The sequence below is a fragment of the Pteropus vampyrus genome, unplaced genomic scaffold (genome assembly GCF_000151845.1).
Source record: "Pteropus vampyrus isolate Shadow unplaced genomic scaffold, Pvam_2.0 Scaffold28, whole genome shotgun sequence".
NCBI classification, from domain to species: Eukaryota; Metazoa; Chordata; class Mammalia; order Chiroptera; family Pteropodidae; genus Pteropus; species Pteropus vampyrus.
The window spans coordinates 839,297-856,698 of record NW_011888809.1 but is presented as its reverse complement, the minus strand read 5'-3'; the positions used below and the strand labels follow the sequence as shown (position 1 = coordinate 856,698).

Genomic DNA, 17,402 nt, shown 5'->3' with positions numbered 1-17,402 from the left:
AGCAAGTGAAATGGTTGTATTAGGTTACTAAATCTTGCATGATTTGTTAAGTGGCAATAAATCACTTTGATATCTGATTAATTTTTTAAAGCGTGTTTTCTTGCAGTTTATGCCCACTGATATGACATTTCATTATAAAAGACTAAGTATTATTAGTATAAATTATTCATCAAAATATTAAATCAATCCTAGTGAGATCTTAAAATATATTTAGAGAGTTTTCTTTTGATTCCAACCATTTGGTTCCTGTCTTTAAGTCAATTTTCTGTCCAAGACAAAATATCTCACACTTTAACAGTGAAATTTTAAAAAGGAGAGGAAGGGTGAGGGGAGGAAGGAAGAAAGAGAGAAACTACAAAGAGCCAGGGCATTAGATAGTACTGGTCATAGAATGCAGTAATTATGGATTCCTTACCTGGGGTCCATGTTATGTTTTAGTCAACTTTGTATCTCCAAGGTCTATCATGGTCTCTGAATTTGGTATACAGCTAATGTTCAGCGAGGATACATGAAAAGATAATAAAGTTGCTATTTTTACATTGTTTCATATTTGTATGTCCTGTTTTGTAGAAGTAGAGCTCCTTCTGTTGGAATTCTGATCAAACAGGCTGTTATAACCTTGAGTATATCAAGGAAGATCTCGAAGCCTTATGTGGTGGATACGTACATCGGCAACTATTGTCTCAACCCCATGCTTCACGTTTTTGAGAATTCTACAGGAAAACAGATCTCAACTCCAAAGATTTCAATGTTTCATAAAGACAAAAATAATCTCTACTCAAAAATGGGGTTTCTTGAATACGTTCAAATTGAAATAATAATAATAAAAAGAACAGTAGTTACATTTGGTTATATCCGCAGACCTGCTATTAGATGAGGCAAAAGGAATAAGGGGAAAGGCATGACAGGGTGATGCCACTATGATTGCCCATCTGAATGATCTGAACTTGGTTTAACCTAGAGTTCTGCTTCCATTCTAACGTCGTGAGAATGGGGAAGAGGATGTGTACGGAGAAGTATTAATTCTTTTGCTGCTTGGAAAATACAGATGTTAGGTCACTACTAGAACTGCAAGAATGCTGAAAATAAGACTTTTCCCAATGTAAAACTTTGCTTGGGATTAATTAAAAAAAAATAATTTTCCTTTCCTTTCATAGTTATGCACATGAAAAATAGTTATGAAAGAGAAATAATCACTCATCTTCAAAACGAGACTGGCAAATATGTAGAGGGTCTAAATAAATTACTAGATTTGTGATTTTGTTCTCACCTCATGCCATACTGGGCCCCCGTGGGACCCGCTGTAACTTTACATTGCTTCTCTTGGTTTTGAATGACAACTGACATCACTATGTTAGGGTTCAAAAGTTAAGAGCACAAAAATGTCCAGAAAACCATTGGGAGACTGGTAGGATGACACGTCACCAAAAAGCAGAGATACCTTCCTCCTTCACTGACATGGGAAGGAGGTAAAAAGCAGCATTAGTTTATGCTGAATCTCCAAATATTGCACAAACCTTTTCTGTGATAAAGAATTTGATTGATGACCTACTCAGATAGTCATACCTAGTAGGATTATGTTTGAAAAATGTGAAATACAGCAAAAACCAGGCAGACAAAACCCAACTTGAAAAGGTTTACTCTAGCCAGGGAATTCCATTTCTAAGAAACAATAAGCAACTTAATGACTTTGGTCAGTTCTTTTCTAGTTTTTTTCCTCCAGCCTTGATTAAAATCTGACTTGTGAATTTTCTTTTTTTAACATCTTTCTATGGTGCAGTAAAAAAACTATTCAACTAAAAGTTTGATGACCTTTTGATACTTTTATTCCAGTTTTACCATAAACACACTGGATGACTTTTGCAAGATAATGTAATTCTTCCATTGTTCTGTTCTGCACAATTAGGTCCATAATTTAGGGTTGTTAGAATGAACTACTGAGATGTCAAATTACTTTAGGAATAATAGAGTTTATGAACATAAGGTATTCTTATTCTAAAACGGAGATCTAATCAATATCTTTTTACAAGCTTCCTTGAGAAGCTTTGCCCATTTTTATGGCTTTAATGACTGACTTATATTGGAGTTATTAACTTTTCCCTTAACTAACTTATTTTCTAGATATCTCCACTTAGCTGACATGTCTTCAGACTAAATAGAGCAGATATTCCAGGAATAAAACTGTTTTATTATAAAGGTGATAATATAGTTTCTAACACAAATATTTTCTATGATGGCCATGCTGGAAGGCAAAAAGCCTGATCGTGAGTATATGAGATGTGGAAGAGAGAAACTTCAATGGATAATTACTGGAGGCAGACAAAGGAAGCAAGGCAATTACAGTCTTATAATTTTCTGAGTACAGGTCTTTTACCTTCATTAAATTTATTCCTAGGTATTTTTTTTGAGGTAATTGTAAATGAGATTGTTTTCTTAGTTTCTCTTTCTGATAGTTCATTATTGGTGTATAAAAATGCAACCAATTTCTGAATATTAATTTTGTATCCTGCCACTTTACTGAATTAACTTATCAGTTCTAATAGTTGTTTGGTGGAATTTTTAGGGTTCTCTGTATATAACAGCAGTTCCCAACCTTTTTGGCACCAGTGACTGGAATTTGTCTCTAGTACCTTTCCACTCCTATGAGAATCTAATGCCTGATAATCTGAGGTGGAGCTGAGGCGGTTGGGGAGTGGCTGCAAATATAGATAAAGCTTTGCTTGCTCACCCATCGCTCACCTTCTGCTTTGTGGCCCAGTTCCTAACAGGCCACAGACTGGTACTGGTCAGTTTTTGGCCCAGGGGTTGGGGACCCTGATATATAGTATCATGTCATCTGTGGTATTTCTTGAATAAATGAATAAATGTAAGGAACACAAGGGATCTCAAAATAATATCTTTCTTTAGGAAACCCAGAGAGATGGAGAGGCTTCCTTAGGTAGTGGCTTTCTGTACTAAAGATCTCATCTCATGGTGGTTGACCATTTCTGAACTGCGGAATTACAGGCTTCCCCTGCTATACAAAAGTAGAGCATTCCTATGAAATCTTTCATAAGCCAAAATGGCCTAAAGCAAAGAACCAATCGCCATTAATTTATATGGAAAAATTTCGTTTGTCACCAGACTCCCCAAATAACCAAATCACATCGAACAACACTTATAACCTAAAATAATGCTGAAATATAGTAAAAGCAGTGCCACTCACTGCTCCAGGCGCATGCTGCCTCTGCGACAGCTTGCTGCAAAGCAAATGCTAGATTTTGTTTTTGCTTTTTTTCCCCCTCTGTAAAAGGGACAACCCTTTTTGGATTCTTTCAGTTAGTGAAAACAGGTACAGTAGGTCCTCACTGGTTCTGTGTCAGGTTCTGTGAAAAATATAACAAAATCAATTTTACTATAAACTAACTGATATAAACACGTACGTTCCTATGGCATCTAATCAATGTTATAACTAAACATGATGAATGAAACGATATCATCTGAGGCCCTGTTGTGCAAATGTTTTTCTTTACTAAAAGCCAAGTGTTCTAAAGGAAACTGAAAATTGGGGAATACCTGTAATGATCCTGGGCAGGTTAGATAATCTGAATTTTGATTTAATAATCTGCAAAGTGGGGAAAATGCCTTCCACTTCATAGTGTTGTTATGAGGATTGGTAAAAATGTATATCAATTTCCCTCGCACAGAAGGCGCTCAATAAATGGTAGCACCTATTACTATTATTAAATTTTATTATTAGGTTCATACCCACTAGCTGTTGATCTAGTGTTCTTTCTACAGTTAACTCCAGTTATGTAAACGCATTTCTTTCAAATGCATTTAAGGACCCCTAGAGACTCAGAGACCAGTGCTTTTTTTCTCGTCGGGAGACATTAGCAATCTGAATTTGGAACAGTTTGATAGAGCGGAGCGTGGTGAGGTGGTACAAGGTTCACAAACAACACTGACCTAAGGAATTTGTCTCCAGTACCTTTCCACTCTCCTTCACCTATTGCAAAAAGTATCTCACCGAACCGCTCACCGGCTTCTCCAGGTCAAATCACGCTTACTAAATTCCTATTGCGCGCAGCGCACCATGCCAGGAGCTGGAAGAGGGCGGGGCACAGTCCCTATTTCTGCTCTTTTACTTCTGCTCCTTTACGGCTTGCGGGAACTAAACCCTCTTCCCTGGGGTGGTGCTAAAGTGGTTCGCATGCGATCACTCTACCATAAAAATTAAAAGGGTAGCCCCAAATCTCCACACAGATTGGGTTAGCAAATAATCGCCGCCCTTAACCAGGGGAAAGGAGCAGAAGCAAAGCTCCCTGGGAGCCTGACCTTTTACTTCCCTTCTCGCCTTATCGCAACTCACCAATTTCAACTAGCGAATGAAGCGATGAGGAGACCTGGAAGGCAGGACTTAGTGCTGCCCCTTCCACGCTGATTGGACTGCGAAGGCAGTCGGGGGCGGATCGCATGAGCTGTCTGGCGACCCTCCCTCGGTGGGCGGGGAGTAGTGGGGACTGCGCTTGCGCGGTGGGAGGTGGCAAAGTGGCCGAGGCGGAAACGCATGCGCGTTGGGCGGAGCTCGGCTCTTCTCGTATTGCCAGCCCAGTTTTTCCCCATCCTTTCCTAGCGGGTGCTGGTGTTTCCGCACCTTGCCGTGGAGAGTCGCTGCCGAGTGGGCGCTTGGTGTTCGGGTGGTCATGGCTGGTTACGAATACGTGAGCCCGGAGCAGCTGGCTGGCTTTGATAAGTACAAGGTAGCTCGGGCCCCGCGGACGCCCCTCTCCCTCCTCGGTCCGGCCTCTCCCAGGCGGCTGAGGAGCCGGCGCGGTCCATGTCACCTTGTGCGGCATGGCTCCCGGCGGGCTGGCAGGCGTTTCTGCTGGGGTCCTGCCGAGTCCTGGGGCTTTGGGGTTGGGGTGCGTGGGAGCACCATAGGCCCGCCGCCCGGACTCGGCACCCTCCTGAGGGATCGCCTTTTCCTTCGGAGACCGCTCGGCAAGAGTGGAGCGAGAGAATTCCCTTCGCTTCTTTACTTCATTATTATTATTTTTTAAGCCTCCTGAGAGGTGATACAGTTCCTGACTGTGGTCTCTTAATTGTCTTCATTTCAATGAAGTTTCTGCCCGCCTCTCGTATACAACTTAAGAGACAGAGATGGTCTTTTGGCAGATGAGGCCCGGGGAGAGGGAGTGAGTACTGAGGCCATACTACTAATACACTCCACTTCCACTCCCAGTAAAGAGGCTTCCTCGACAGTAGCTCGTGGCTCTTGGGCTGCCAGTTAGTGTGAATGTGCACCAGACGGAACTGTGTAATGGAACAAGCGCGGGCTTTGGAGTACATATAAACTTGAAACCAAACCTGATACCAAAACCTTATTTCTTTATTTGGCTTTGGGCCAAACATTAGTCTCTACCGTGCAAAATGATTATAAAAATTTGAGAAGCACCTGGCACATATTGGGCTTCCAGTAAATACTTAACTTTTCCTACAAATCTGGTTCGCTTTCAGTGCTTTCTTATCACTGAATGACTTTTCTATCCATCCAGTTGTCCAAGGGTGAAATCTGGGTAGGAACCTTTCATTCTTGCTACCTGTGTCGCTTTCACTCCTGATTTCTCTGCCCCACCCAGCAGCCAGTGAATCATCAGATGATGATTGTTCTATCATTTTTAGCCTAAACTAGAAGGGTGGTTTCTTTACCACCCTCCCCACATACATTTTAAGTATTCTTTTTATTTTAGAATAGTTTTAGAATATTTTAATATAGATTTACAAAAAAAATTGTGAAGATGGTACAGAGTTCCCATATATTCCACACCCAGTTTTTCCTGTTGTTTACATCTTACATTAATATGGTACATTTGTCACAATTAATGAACCAATATTTACACATTATTATTAACTGAAGTCCATACTTTATTCAGATTTCATTAATTTTTACCTAATGTTCTTTTTCTGTTCCCAGATCTCATCCAGGATCCCACATTACATTTAGTTCTCATATCTCTTTGGGCTTCTCTTGGCTGTGACAGTTACTCAGGCTTTTCTTGTTTTTGATGACCTTGATAGTTTTGAAGAGTTCTGGTCAGGTATTTTGTACAAATGTCCCTCAATTTGAGGTTCATCTGATGTTTTTCTCATGATTAGATGCGGGTTATGGGTTTTTGGAAGAAGGCCACAGAGGTGAAGTGTCATTTTCATTGTATTATGTGAAGAGTACATGCTCTCAGCATGACTTACCACTGTTGATGTTGACTTTGATCGTCTGCCTGACAAACCTGTTTGTCAGGTTTCTCCCTGTAAAGTTACTCTGTTTTGGAAGGAAGTTACTCTGCACAGTTAGCACTTAAGGAGTGGAGAGTTATGTTCTACCTCTTTGAGGGCAGAGTATAGACATAATTTATTTGGAATTCTGCATGGAAGATTCATCTGTTCTTCCCAATGTATCTTTATTTATTCAGTCATTTATTGATATCAGTATGAGTTTGTGGATATTTATTTTATACTTTGTGTTATAATTCAATACTACTTTATTTTATTGTTCACCTACTTTTGCTTTTGCTCTTCCAGTCTTTTTTCTATGTTTCATAGTGATCTTTTAAAAAAATAAGCAACTGGTCACATCACTTCTTTGCTTAAAACCCTCCACTGTCTTCCCATTGCTCTTGGAATGAAGTCCAAAAATTCATAACGATCTACATGGTTCTGAAAGACGTGGTCCTTGTCTGTGTCACCAGCTTCATGTCTTGCCACTCACTGCCCCTCCCAGCCTTAGTAACCATCTCGCCTTTCCTTTTTTTAGATCTCCAAGTAATGTTATGTCTGCCGGGAATGTAGCTCCCTTCCCCGTTTACATTCATCTTCACATGTTAAATATCAGTTCCTCAGAGAAGGGTTTCCTAATTACTGCTTTCCCTTTTAGTATGTTCTCATAGCACCCTCTGCTTCTTTATGGAATTAGTTTAGTGTGTCTCCCCCACTAGAATGTCATACCCAAGTGGTTAGACCTGCCTTGCGAACCACCATGACCTGAGCACCGTGCTGCTGTGCATACTGGGCACCCAATAAACCTTTGTGGAATGAATGAATGACTGAAAAAGTCACAATGGGTTGTGTCTAACTGGAATTGGAAAAACTGTAAGGGACCTTAGAAAGTCGCATAGTTTATTCCTCTGCTTTCAAGTAATATTGTGCTATTCCATTTTGAACCGAGGTGCTGCTTGCTGATTTGTCTTAAAATTTTAAGTGGAAAGAAGTTCCAGAGCCTTGGTAACCCAGGCCAGGGCTTTACAACTTTCATTAAAGAAGGTTATTAACCCAGATGACCTCCTGTTTTGCCTTAAGCTTTATCCCCTTTCTGTTACCCGTTTGGCATTGTAAATATTGACATGTAAAACTTTTTCTCCTTACTAGGATCTAACTTTCTGGGTAAGTGTAGAACAGCTGTTTCATTTGCAGCAGTGTCTTTTTCTTAGAAGCAGTCTTTTTTGATTGATATTTCCAACTAGATAGGTGTCTTAATTTACAGGTAATTTTAGTATGCTTTTCTGTTCCTATTTTTCCCTCTTCCGTTATCTGACTCATGTCCTGTATCTGACAGCAGATATCCTATCATCCTGGAAAACAGATCAATTAAGCAAGCATCTGATGTTCACTAAAATATAGTTTGTTGATGTTATTTTAGTTATAACGAGGCTTCTTTTTAAAAAAAGTGGAGAGCACAAATGTATTTCTTCTAATAAGAGAGTTCTTTACTCAGTACCGTGTTCATATTAAAAAAATATGAATCCAAAGGTGTCCAAGGGAAAAGTCTGGTCAATTTTACTGGAATGTGAATCACACCTAGAGACTTTTTCTTCGTGAGGATCACACGTTCCCATGGTGTGGTCTTTGACAGTAAGTGCTTTATAAGTGCCTATTGAATTAAAACAGCTTTACCTATCAATGGGTAAAGACTCAAAACACTTGAAAGAGATTTTTATTCTCTGATGTGACCATGTATATTAGAGCAAAGAGATGTAGAGAAAAATTGATACTATAAAAGCAGCTGGTGGAAAAATTACTTTTAAACTAGTTTAATTTCTTTATCTTCCGTAGAGGTACATCTGAGAGCTACAGTTAGAAACCTGGCAGTTATTCCGAATAACTGCTGACAGGGGTATACATGTAGAGTGGTCATTGGGTTTCTGTATACAGACAGCTGGTTTTCAGTACAGAAGAGAGCATGGGATGGATTCTGTGTTATATGCTCTCTAAACACTGTGTTCTTTGTTGTGTTACCACAGTTTTATTAAACAGTTAAATAATTAGTGTCTGCCTTTTCTGTCAGGTTATGAGCTTTGGGAGGACAGGGCCTGCCTTTTCTGTCAGGTTATGAGCTCTGGGAGGACAGGGCCTATAGCTTTCTTGTTCAACATGACCAGAGTAGGCACTCAACATATATTTATTGAAGGAGTGAAAGTAAAAAAGACTATAGACCATTTTTGAAAGTATAGTAAAGGGAGCTGTGCATCTCCTGGATATCAGAAGGATACTTTTGTATTTTGAATGTGAAGATGTTATGGGTTTAACTACCATTGTTCTCTGTTCCTTATAAATGTACCTTCAGACAATTATGCTGAGGGATTTCACCCTCGTGAGGCTTATTTCTCATTTCTACCTGCCCTTTCTTTGGATCGGTCTGGCAACAGGGTGGCAACTTAATGGATAGGTCTTTGTAGTTGAAGAATTTTCTCACCTAGCTAAGTGTGAAATTTATATTGTGGTTTACCTAATCTGACCTAGGGAAGGCATAGTTTTAATTTAATTGATAGTGTATCAACTAGTTTCAAATTGTATCATTTTGCTTCAGAGGAAGTGTTCTGTGAAATATCTTGTTTGGTTACAAGAATATAATGTTATGAGGAATTGGTTTTTGCTACTATGGTAGTTAATTGGCTGTCAACAACATCTTGATTATAGGAATGGTGATCATTATGAATTTATTAGTATTACAGTTAAGGTTGTAAAGAGAGACTGCATCTTGATGGTAATGCTAAAGAACTCGAATTTGGTCTTCTCTTTTAGTGGTTCATACAGTTTGATTTTGTTTATTCAGTAAGCATTTATTGAATGCTTACTCTGTCAGACATAGCATTGGGGCTGTGACAGTTAAGCCAGGCTAAGATTCCTGCTTTCAAGGGACCCAGTTTGGTGGCATATGGACAAGTAAGTCGTTATAAATAGTTAATAAACACAGTTAGGTAAGTGCTGGGTGCTATGGGAGAGGAGAAGGAAGCAGCTCTGCCAAGTGAGGCATAGAGTTGAGAAAGACATCAGAGAGGTGATGGAGGGACATGCAGAGCTCTGTCTAGAAAGATGAAGTCTGAGTAGGCCTCACTATTACCATATAAAGAGAGGAGAAAAGCCATTGCACAATAAGACACCAGTGGGGTGCAACGCGGGGGTGGGGTGAGGGCAATTGCAGAGGATTGAGAGAGTATTTTCTGGGAACCAGAAGAAGTTAGATGTTTAGGCTAATGGTGGAGTAGCAGAAGAGGAGACTGAAGGAGGAGGTGGGCCCTTGCAGAGGGGGATGATTTGATGCAAAGGACTTCTGGATTTTACCCTGTAGATCAGTGTTTCTATTGTCCAAAGACCATTGGCATCAGAATCCCCTGGGGAAAGTGTTTAAATAGCAGATTCTCAGGCCCACTTTGGGAGATTCAGGTTAGACAGATGGCTGTTATCTTCATGTTAAACCTCAGATGGTTTTTAGTTATATTGCAATGTTATAGGTTTTGGGGAGCCACTTAGAGATTTCAAACAGGATCAGATTTTAATTTTAAGAAGCTCATCCTGGCAACTTGTAAAGGTGAATGTATGGTGGTGGAGGTAAGGATCCTCCTGCATAAAACTAGGTAAGAAATGAGGAAGGCCTGAATCTAAGCAGGAGGGATTGAAAAGGAGTTGGGGATTCTAAAGATGGAGATAACAGCTGGTTAACCTGCCCACTGTAATTGGCAGCAGACATGTTTTATTTGTTCTACACCTAGTTCTCTTGGTAAACCAGAATATTGGACAACACTGGCCCTGAATTTCTTCTTGACAAGAATCTTCTGAAGCTGAAGAGCTTGCTGTCTTTAAAAAGGGTATTTGTTCTCTAGTTTGCCATTTCTCTACCAGTCCATAGGCTTCATGCAAGTCTGTTTTGTTCCGTTTACCTGCCTGATCCCTGTGGACATTTGAGCTTGTAATCTTTGATTTAAGATTTTAAATTGACAGTTAGGTGACTGACTAGCTGGAGGTGTTGGTGTAGGGATCAGGGCATGAAAGATGAGTCAGGGATGACTCAGATTCTGGTGGGATGACTGCGTGGATAGAGGCTGTAGTCACTGAGGTAAAGGTTTTATAAAGGATTAATTCTGTAAAAGTACCCTTAGTAAAGATAGCATCTAACATTTGTTGAGTCAAAAATTTAATCCTCTTGATAGCCCATGAGAGATTGATTTTTAGAGAAGTACAATTATAATTTAAATGACAGATGATGCTGAATGTGACAGGATAACAGTAATCTTTTGCACTGGGAATTTCTCTTGGATGGGGCCACTTGAAGGTGTGATTTGTGGACTTGGAATTAAAACAGAGAAAACTTCATGTTCTGAAGAGGTATCATTTGTGGATAAATTGCCCTCCATCAGAGTATTTCTGTAATGATTCCAAAGACTAGAATGCTTTCCTCCTGCTCCTGAGCCACAGTAGAAGCATGAGAAATTCTTGATCTTTTGATTTTCACTTGCTGTGGTTGCAGGCTGATTACAATGTCATATGTTCATTTGGCTTTACCTAGATGTGTTACAGTTAATTCATGCATCGCTTATCTTTAGTTGTGCCTTGGTCTCCTTAAATAGATTAGAAGAAGTGGCCTCTCCTGCCTGTAAGTACCTTAGTGGTCTGAAAAGCATTTTAGTGGTCTTAGATATAGATTTACAAATGTCTCAGAATTATTTTTGCACTTGGCAGAGACAGGATTCTTTCAGAGGGAGTGGAAGAAGGGTGGATGGGAAACCTCTGCAGAGGGAGAGGGAAAGAGAGTAAGTGGTAGGGAGATGTACTATGTTTTTAGCTGCTATTTAGAGGAAACGTCTTGAATTGGTTCTTTTACTATCTGAAATACCAGTTCACTGATGTTGGCTTGTTTTTCTAACTGCCGTAATGCTTAAATATTAAGAACTTCTTGGTTGAATAAGAATTTGTCCAGTGCATAAGGGAGTTGGGGAAGGATTTTTCAGAGATTCATGGGAACTAAGGCACAGAGACCAGGAAGACCATGGTAAGTTTGAGGCTCAAGAAAGGGGTGGGTATGTGAGGGACCAGGCCAAGTCTAGTGAGCTCGGTGAAGGAAAGTTTTGTGGCAAGAGCAATATCATTTTAAATACTGAATAACAATGATGATAGCAAACATTCATATAGCATTTACTATATGCCAGGATTTACATATCTCGTTTAATATTCACAAGTGCCTTGTGAGGTAGAGGCACTATTATTTTCCTCATTTTACTGAGAAACAGTTTAAGTATCTTGTTTAAGGTCCCAAGCAGAGACTTGAAGCCAGGCACTCTGGGTCCTGGGTCCTGGGTCCATGTTCTTCATGCTATGTTGCCTCTCAGATCTAAGGTTGAAATATAAACTGTGCCTTGTAGTTACTGGGTGTTATGTATAAGATATGTAAACATTAGAATAAAGACCTTCAATGTCATACTTAATTGGATTCATGTCTAATATTTGCAGATGGAGAAAATGTAAATTGATTTTGAAAAAGAAGATTGATTTTGATTTCTCTGTCCCCAGTTTTATTAGTAGGGGCCAGTGGGCTTGTATGTACTAGTCTTACATTTAGTTGAGTTTTAAGGACATCTCATTTACTATTAGCTGTGATTGAGATAAAAGGCTTTTGATTAAATAATTAGCTTTGGGCCTAACATTAAATTAAAAAGAACTCACCTACTATCTCTGATCTTGAGCAGGTTACTTAGTCTCTATAACTAGGTTTCCTCACCTGTGAAATGGGGTAGTACCTACCTCATAAGATCATTATCAAAATTGAATTAGTTAGTATTTGTACAGTAACTGGCACATAGTGCTATCTTAGTGTGAAATAAATTAAAAATAACACTTGACATTTGTGCTTCCCTGTTTGTGAACATTAGCTAGCATATAACATAATGTCTAGCCTGGGTCTCACAGGCAGTCTTTGACTTCAGGTTTCTTCCTCTGTTTAAACATGTATAATAGTATAGCAGGCAGAGTAAGTAAATTTTCTCAAATGCCACTCTCTTGTTTATGAATCTGTAATACCTTCCACGTGTTTATCATGTGTTTAGTATCCAGATTTCTCAGCAAGTATTTCAAGTTCCTTCACCGAATACTCCGTTTGTTTTATCTTATCTCTTGTTAGAGCTTATTTATAGGTTAAGTCTAGCAGGCAAACCTGTTTGTCCTTATGACTTGCTTTTTCTTCTCCCGTTCTCTCTTACCACTGTCTTCTCTCTGACTTCTTAGCAGACAGTCTGCCCTGACATGAGATCTCATTGCCCACTGAGTCATGTTCTCTGTGGGTGTAGTTCTTAGACTTATATTAATAAGTACTTTTAAGAAACTTTATTTCTATCCCTGCGTTAATATAACCTTTTTTTTCTTTTTAAGTTTAGAGTTGGTGTTGTTATAGTAGATTTTTTCCTAGCACAATGCCTTGCATTTAGTAAGCATTTAGTGAATATTTGCTTAATTTTATTATACCTGTCTCACTTGAAATGTAGTATTTGAATTCACCATGAGGAGGTATAGGTGTTGACTACTAATCTGATGGTGTGGCTTGTCCTTCAGTTTAGGAGTGGCTGGAGTACCCTTACTGTTTGTTTTCACCAGAACAGTGGTCCTCAAACTTGAGTAATCATCAGAAATACCTGGAGGGTTTGGTAAAAGATTGCTGGGCCCCACCGCCAGAGTGTCTAATTCTGTACCTCTGCAGTAGAGCTCAAGAATTTGCATCCAGTTTGGCTAGTACATTTTGAGAACCACCTCATCAAAGTAGTATTGAATTGTATTGCATTCTGGAGAGCAGTTAATAAAACCAAGAAGTGAATGTAAAGGAATAAGAAACTTACTGTAACATTCATAAGTTAGCTCTCAGACATCAGGTAACATTCGTAAGTTAGCTCTCAGACATCAGGTAGTCTTGATTTTTGTGGATAGGAGCCTCAAGCTATCTCTTATAAGAAAAGAGGATGATGTAGTGCTTTCAGAATTGTGTATTAGTTTTCTGTTGCTGGGTAATAAATTACCACAGATTTGGCATAAAACAATGCACTTTTCTATGAGTCAGGAAATCTGGGTATGGTTAGATGGGTCCTCTGCTCAAGGTCTCACTGGATTGCAGTTAAGCTGTCAGCTGGGCTCTGTCCTCATCTGGATCTTAGGTTCCTCATCCAGGCTCATGTGGTTGTTGGCAGAAGTCAGTTCTTTCCACTTGTAGGGCTGAGGCTTTCGGTTCCTAGAGGTTGCCCACTTTTCCCTGCCACGTGGCTCTCACCAAGGCAGCTGACATCATTGCTGTTTGCTCTTTCAAGATCAGCGGGAAACTCTTCTCTGAACTGCTAAGATGGAGTCTTACATACAAACGTATCATGGAAGTGACATCTCATCACTTTTGCTACATAGCGTATCCTAATCAAGGCAGTGACATCCATTGTCTTTGCTATATTCTGTCTGTTAGAAGCAAGTCACAGGTTCCACCCTCAAGTAGTAAATGACCCATTAAGGGGAGAGGATTGATTATACAAGGGCTTGACTCATTGGAGATTACTTTAGCATGTGTCTGCCACAAATTGAAAGACAGAAAAATGTGTATTGGAGGATATTATGTTAATAATGATTTCAGTATATTGGATCTAGGTAGCTCATAATTGTATTTGAGCTAGGAAAGAGTAGTCGGGTTTAAAACGAAGTGAAGCAGTTAATTTCACAGAAATGTTCCAAGATGACTCAGAAAGGACTTACAGTTTAGATCTAGCTGTTACTCTCTGAACTTCATGTCTCTTCACCTATAAAACAGGGAAGACTAGTCTACCTTAACTATCTTACAACATCATATTGGAGAGCAGATATAAGTGTCCTTTGGAAGCTATAAAACATACGAATGCAAACATGATACTATTAATAAGGGAGTAGTAAGAGGAACTTCCCCTTGTGAAGTTAAAAGTTGTTATGGTCCATTTTCTGGGGGAAAATAGATTTGGTGAAGGGAGTAACGTTTCTCATCACTGATAGATTGATTCTCTACTACTACTACTTAAATAAACATGCAAAATAGTTCGTGTATTTATTCATGTGTACAGACATGCAGATATTGAGCTCAGCCTACTGTGTGCCAGAAGCAGAAAGGATCAGGTTAAGAAGCTTCCTGTATTCTCTTAACTGTCCCTTTATATCTCAGCAATCAGTGAATCTCACATTTGTATGTGAAAGGCCGCTCTTAATTTTTGAGTGAATAACAGTTTTTAATACTTGAGAGCCCTTGTTTTATGTTTTGTGCTTAAGTGACTAGCTTGAAGTGTTGGAATGCTAATGCTAAAGAACTCTGCTCCAGAAACGGTGGAGCACATGTTGGCCATAACAGTTTCTGTCCCTGTAAAGACTTAAACATCTAAACCTGATTGAATCACGAGATCTGTCGGAAGAGACCTGACTTCAGTGCCTTGCCGGTACCTTACAAGACCCTGAGCTTCATTGCACAGAAGTAGAAAAATAAGAGAGAGTTGACATTTCATTTCTTTCTCCTGAGTTCTCAAGAGAGATTGATAATGTGTTTATTTCATTTTAGGGATGTCCGGAGTGTTGATATGAGCAATAAATACTATAATTTCATACAATGAACTTAGTCATGAACTAAAATCGATTCTTTGTGGCTGTCTTGCTTTTTATTCCTAAAAACATGGATGATTTTGCACTCAATAATTTTGGAAATAATTTTAAAATCTCGGAAATGCCATTTGACTTTGCTTAGATCTGAATAAGTACAGTTTATAGAACTATTGTTAGCTTGTACTCAGTACATTTTCTGTATTCCCATAGTTAACTAAAATATGTATTATGGGTATAAAGTTTATATTTCAGATGAGTAAAGACAGGCCTTATGTTAAAAATCATTTGAGATTAAGAGTCCTGTTCTCGTATTGATTAGAACACAAAGCAAAGGAAATCTGCTGATATAGATAGTTGGACATTACTCAGGACAGTAACTCAGGTTATCCAGAGCTCTGTATTTAGTGCAAGAGTGAGTCAGCTGCTATGAGTTTTCTTATCAGTGTACAGAAGGGATTTAAAATCTAGTACCTGTATAAAGGAAATACTTTTAGTTTCGAGGAGGTGGTTCCATAGTTTTTGTTTCATTAGAGCCAATTTCCTTAAATGAGAGGAGACTCACATATCTAATGTCCTCAAAAATGGGCATGTCACAGGGTATTTTGGAATTTAGAGTCACTGCGCTGCTCCCAGTCTAACCCATAATCATCTTTTGCCTGATGTACTATAACAGTCTCTTAACTGTTTGCACTTTTGCCTCCTTCCAGTCCATTTTCTACATTGTAATCAGTGTGATCCTTTAAAAATATAAATCAATACATGCATTGGGTTTAGATAAAATTCAGCTCCCCGTGGTCCTGCTGGGTGGGTGTGTCCACATCTCCAGTCTCATTTCAAACTGCTCTTCCACTAAGCTGTAGCTATACTGGCTCATTCCAGTATTTCAAGCATTTCTAGCTTTGTGGTTTTTGCACATTTTATTTTCTCTGCTTGGAAGGTATCTTGGGATTCATCTCCCTCCCCCCAACACCTGTACACCACACAGACATACACACATGCACACTGCTACATGTATATTCTTTATTTTCTCTCTTTTTAGCTATACATTATATAGAAATGTACAGATCTGGAGTGTATAACTTAATGAAATTTTACATGTGTATGTACCCATATGACCACCACCCAGTTCTAGATCCGGAATTATTTCCAGCATTTCAGAAGGTACCCATTCAGTCCCTCTCACCAACTACTCTTATGACTTCTTTTGCCATAAATTAATTTTATCTGTTTTTGAACTTCATGTAAATGGAATCTATAACAGCATTTTCCTTAGTATCTCAATTCTTTGACTCAGTATTATGTCTCATACATTCTTTACTTGACTGTCTTCTCCTCTTCTAGGACTCGGCTGAAGTCTCCCTTCCTCAGAGAAGCTTTCTCTGACACTCCCTGTCCCCTTCCCCTCACGCACAACACCCTCTTTATTTCCTTCACAGTTTTATCACAACTTGTGATTGTTGCTTGTTTTCTTGCTTATCACCTATTTCAACTAGACTGTAGACTTGGTGAACACAGGAAACATTTTGGTCTTGTTCACTATTCTCTTCCCAGTGGCCTAGCGCAGTGCCCACCAAAATCATAGACATTCAATCATAAATATTTGTTGTCTTACTGTATGAATGAATGAAGAATTCTGCTTTATTTCTTTTTACTGAAGTAAAAAAAAAAAGTTTTGAAACTTTCTAATATTTGACAAAATGCTATCTAAGGTAATTCTGGATTTCAGTAAGACTTTATTTTTTCTGGTGGGCAAGGTAGAGTAATTGCTGTAGATGACAGTATGGAATTGTATACCCAAATAAAAATTATTAAATGTAATAGCAGTCTTGAGGGAAATGTTTAGAAGTTCTGCCTTGATCAGCATTTTTATAAAGACTTGAGTGAAGGCGTTATTAGCACAACAGATTTATATGCTGAGAGTTTTGGGAGGCATAGCTATTACCTTGGATAACTGAGTCTGAATCTGAAGAGATTTGGAGGGGATAGAAAGATCAGTTGAGTCTATCAAGATGAAATGTTGAAACGGTGAAAGTAGAGTTTTTCACTTAGGTTCCAACAGTCAGCCTCATATTAGCATAGAGAAAGGTGGCTTAGCAGTCCATATAACAAAGGCCTGAGCGGGGGTTCAGATGACTATGAAATTGTATGTTAGTCTGCAGTAGGATTTTGTTGCCACAGGAAATTAATAATCTGTTGAGCAGCAGTTAGAGAAATAGTTATTGAGGAAGAGGGGCTTATTAGTCATGTTCTTGTTCTACTTACTGCACCATTTCAAATGCTCCTTTTGTCCTAGATCACACTTTTGTATTGATTTAACAAATTGGATTGTCTGGAGCACAAGTTGTCACACTAAAGCCCTCAGGCCACCTGTTGTGAATAAAGGTTTATTTGAACACAGCCATGCCCATTTCTTTACATATTTTCTGACTGTTTTGGTGCTTTGATGGCAGCATTGATTGTTGGTTACAGAGACCATATGGCCTGCAACGCCTAAAATATTTACTATCTGA

General features: G+C 39.0%; 1 protein-coding gene and 1 long non-coding RNA gene across 2 annotated transcripts in view; both read left to right on the top strand.

The window, feature by feature from the left end:
* The first annotated feature begins 4,562 nt into the window (after positions 1–4,562).
* SELENOI (selenoprotein I) overlaps positions 4,563–17,402 on the top strand; it is a 39,976-nt gene continuing 27,136 nt past the window's right edge. The window contains exon 1 of the mRNA XM_011356527.2: positions 4,563–4,742. Within this exon, the coding sequence (XP_011354829.2) occupies positions 4,686–4,742 (57 nt within the window). The 5' untranslated portion in view covers positions 4,563–4,685. The remainder of the gene's footprint in view (positions 4,743–17,402) is intronic.
* On the top strand, positions 6,343–11,671 carry LOC111737544. Its single transcript, XR_002779462.1, has 3 exons — positions 6,343–8,320; positions 8,362–9,970; positions 10,955–11,671. It is a non-coding gene; the product is annotated as an uncharacterized LOC111737544 (long non-coding RNA).